The following is a 3,807-nucleotide window of genomic DNA, read 5'->3' on the forward strand; positions in this document are numbered from 1 at the left end:
TAACAAACGAACTGATTAAATATAGAGGAAGCTTACTGACAAAGGAATTAAGCATCCTCTTCAATAAAATATTGAGCGCTAAGAAAGTACCAGCGCAATGGAAGGAGAGCACATCAATACCCATATTTAAAAAAGGAACAAAGACAGACACAAAGGATTATCGCGGAATCAGTCTTCTAAGTACAGTGCAAAAGCTAATGACGAAAATTGTGGCAAGGTAAATAGCACGGACAGGAATTAGCGAAGAACAACAGGGTTTCAGACAAAATAGATCAACAGTGAACGCAATATACTACGCCAAATATCCGAAAAAGCTATAGAGTTCAATAAACCAATGTTTATGTGCTTTGTGGACCTCAAGCAAGTGTTTGATAGAGTAAGACTACTTGTGTTACAAGGATGTGCTACAGCTACTGAGAGCCAGAGGAATAAACAATAAAATAGTCGCAACGATCAAAGAACTTAACACACAAAACGCAACAACGATAAGAACGGGTAACATGACGACGAAAAAGATTCCAATGGCAAGCGGAATCAGACAGGGCGATAGTCTTAGCCCGATCCTATTCAATTTGATCATGGACGAAATAATCAAGGAGGTGAAAACAGCCGGAGAAGGAGTCAAGTTAGGCAGAAAAGGAATAAAAATAGTATGTTACGCCGATGATACAGTCATCACATCGGAAGACGAAGACGATCTACAAAGAATGTTATATAAATTTGAGACAACTGCAAAGAAGTTTAACATGATAATTTCGGTGCAAAAGACCGAATCACTCACTATCTCCAAGGAGCCCAGACGATGCAAGTTGGCAGTATACAACCAAAGCGTCAACCAAGTGATGAAATTCAAATATTTAGGAGTAAACATCACAAGTAACAGAAACCTAAGAGAGGAGGTAAGAGACCAAACAACTAAAGCCTCCATAGTCTCCGGGTATCTGAGGGATATCATCTGGAGAAATAAATATATCAGCATCAAAAGTAAGATAAGGATATACAAAACTTGCATTAGACCGATAATGACTTATGCGGCGGAGACCAGGGCTGAGACCACGACAACTAAACGCATCCTGAGAACAATGAAAATGAAGACGTTGCGAGCCATAACGGGAAAAACTCTAAGGGATAGGAGAAGTAACGAGGATATAAGACGAGACTGCGAGACCCAAGACGTGGTGAGGTGGATAAAGAAGAGAAGAAGAGAATGGCGAGATCACGTAGATAGAATGGACGATGACAGACTCCCGAAAGTGGCTAAGAGAGGAAGACCAGAAACTGCACGACCTCTAGGAAGGCCACCAAAACGGTGGTACGAAAGCTGGACATCGACATCGCAAGAACAACAAACGCCCTGATGGGAGCTACAAGGTTAGGAAGAACAGGACAAAGTCCTAGTAGAAGAAGATGAAGATATTTTATATTACACACACACACACACACACACAAATTATTGAATAGACATTATTATTATTATTAACCCATTTGCATCAATGCGCGGAATATTCCGCGAGCCGCGACTGTCTACTATCACCAAGCGCGGAATATTCCGCGAACCGCGACTGTCTACTATCACCAAGCGCGGAATATTCCGCATACTTGCGACTGTCTACTATCACCAAGCGCGGAATAATCCGCGAACCCGCGACTGTTTCTTATTGTCAGTTGCTAAGTACTCTTTAGATGTGGCAGACCATATTAATCGCTTGTGATAGCATTTTATAGGTTTATTCTATACGTACATCAGTTTATTGTAAACAAGTTTTCCTTTTTCGCGATAATCTGTTGATTCCTGAGAATCTTTCGTGAGTATTTAAGTTTAACAAGTCCAAGTTTAAAAAACCATCTAATTTTATTATTTAAACTAAAATATAGTTGCCCCAATGGATTTTGAAAGTCTTGATTCGGATTCAAGTACTGAGATTGGACCTACTCGAAAACGTGTCCGTAGGATTTCATCAAGTGATGACAGCTCAAGTGATGAAGTTGAACAGTGCGGCAATTTTACAAATGAAGGTTTCGTGTGGAAAGCCGAGAATCATACGCCCACTATACACGGTTTTTCTAGTGTTGTTGGTGCAACCGTAGATACACAAAATCGGTCAAGAAGGGAAATCTTTGAATTATTCTTTAACCAAGAATTAGTTACAAAAGTAATTACAGAAACAAATAAATATGGTGCAACCGATGAAAATTTTATACCTCTTGCAGACGATGAACTAAAAATATTTATTGCTGTAAACATTCTAATGAGCTTAGTTTGTAAGCCCACGATTCAGAGCTATTGGAGTACCGATAAAAGCTTAGAAACACCATATTTTAAAAATATTATGACCCGTACCCGATTTACGTCAATCGCCAACAATTTACATTTTTCTAGTATTATTAAATCTAAGGACCCACTTGTAAAAATTCGAGAAGTTTCTGAAATAGTAAAAAATACTTTCATCCGCATGTATGTACCAAATAAAAACATTTCGATTGATGAGTCATTAATGTCATGTAGAAGTCGCTTGCATTATATACAATTTATTAGAACAAAACGAGCGAGATTTGGCATAAAGTTTTACAAACTGTGTGATTCGCAATCGAGATACATACATAATTTTAAAATATATGTAGGAAAAGATAAAACCGTTACTGGATCTGCTAGTAGAAACGTCGTAATGAATTTATTGAAAGAAAGTCAGTTATTGAACAAAGGATACTGCTTATTTATAGATAATTGGTACAGTTCACCGATCTTATATCGAGAATTATACAGTATGAAAACGAATGTATGTGGAACCGCGAGAATTAATAGGAAAGAAATGCCTCAGGAATTCAAATCACAACAATTGCAAAGGGGAGAAGCTATTGTGTTTTCTACAAGAGAGATGGCGGCAATAAAATGGAAAGATAAGAAAGATGTCGTTTTACTAACGACTATGCATGGCTTAGAATTTGCTGAAACTGGAAAAATAAACCGATATACCGGACAAAAATGTTTAAAACCAACCGCAGTACAAGATTATAATCAGTATATGAGTGGAGTTGATGTAGGCGACCAAATGCTAAGTAAATTTCACACCATGCGAAGAAATAAAAAAGCCTATAAGAAAATATTTTTTTATTTTGTCGACATGATGTTGCTAAACAGTTATGTAATTTTTAAAAGTCATAAAAAAGATCGGTCATTTCATGTTTATAAACAGCTATTAGCTGAAGAAATTATTAACAAATATTTGCCCAATATAAAAATAAATAACGCACCTATCAATGATTCTATATCGCGATATACTGGCAGGCATTTTCCTATACGGATACCTCAAACCTTGGCAAAGGGTAATAAAACGTCAAAACGATGCGTTGCATGCTTATCTAAGTCTATTCGAAGAGAGACAATCTTTCAATGCCATATTTGTAAGGTAGCATTATGTATTGATCATTTCAAAGAATATCACGAAAAGTAATTTAATTAAATTTTCGTTGTATTATAAATAATTTTATTTCATTTATAAAAAAATATTTGTTTCTCCGTTTCTGTTAAAAAAAAAAATAAAATAAAATGTTTGATGTAAACTATTGCGTATTAGTTGTTTTAGACACTGTTTTTGACAAAATTCATAAATTTTTCTCAACGTCGGTTTCACACCCATATGCCCAACAGCGCGCGGTGATACGCGACAGTTGTCTGTCGTTCGGCTCTGATGTTCAGGCGCGGCGGCCTAAGTAGAGCGATGATGCAAATGGGTTAACGGCTCGGTCTCGGCGTACGCATTACGGGGTTTCGCGCCCCACGTCTAACACCCAGTCTCACAGTCGGGT

General features: G+C 37.3%; 1 protein-coding gene across 1 annotated transcript; it reads left to right on the forward strand.

Moving 5' to 3' along the window:
• The first annotated feature begins 1,190 nt into the window (after positions 1–1,190).
• On the forward strand, positions 1,191–3,526 carry LOC115233629 (piggyBac transposable element-derived protein 4-like). The gene is made up of 2 exons (XM_029804172.1): positions 1,191–1,805; positions 1,876–3,526. Exon 2 carries the CDS (start codon positions 1,884–1,886, stop codon positions 3,450–3,452), a length of 1,569 nt encoding a protein of 522 aa, XP_029660032.1. The 5' UTR covers positions 1,191–1,805; positions 1,876–1,883; the 3' UTR covers positions 3,453–3,526.
• The last annotated feature ends 281 nt before the right edge of the window (positions 3,527–3,807 follow it).

Source organism: Formica exsecta, unplaced genomic scaffold, assembly GCF_003651465.1.
Source record: "Formica exsecta isolate Colony F162 unplaced genomic scaffold, ASM365146v1 scaffold1055, whole genome shotgun sequence".
NCBI lineage: Eukaryota > Metazoa > Arthropoda > Insecta > Hymenoptera > Formicidae > Formica > Formica exsecta.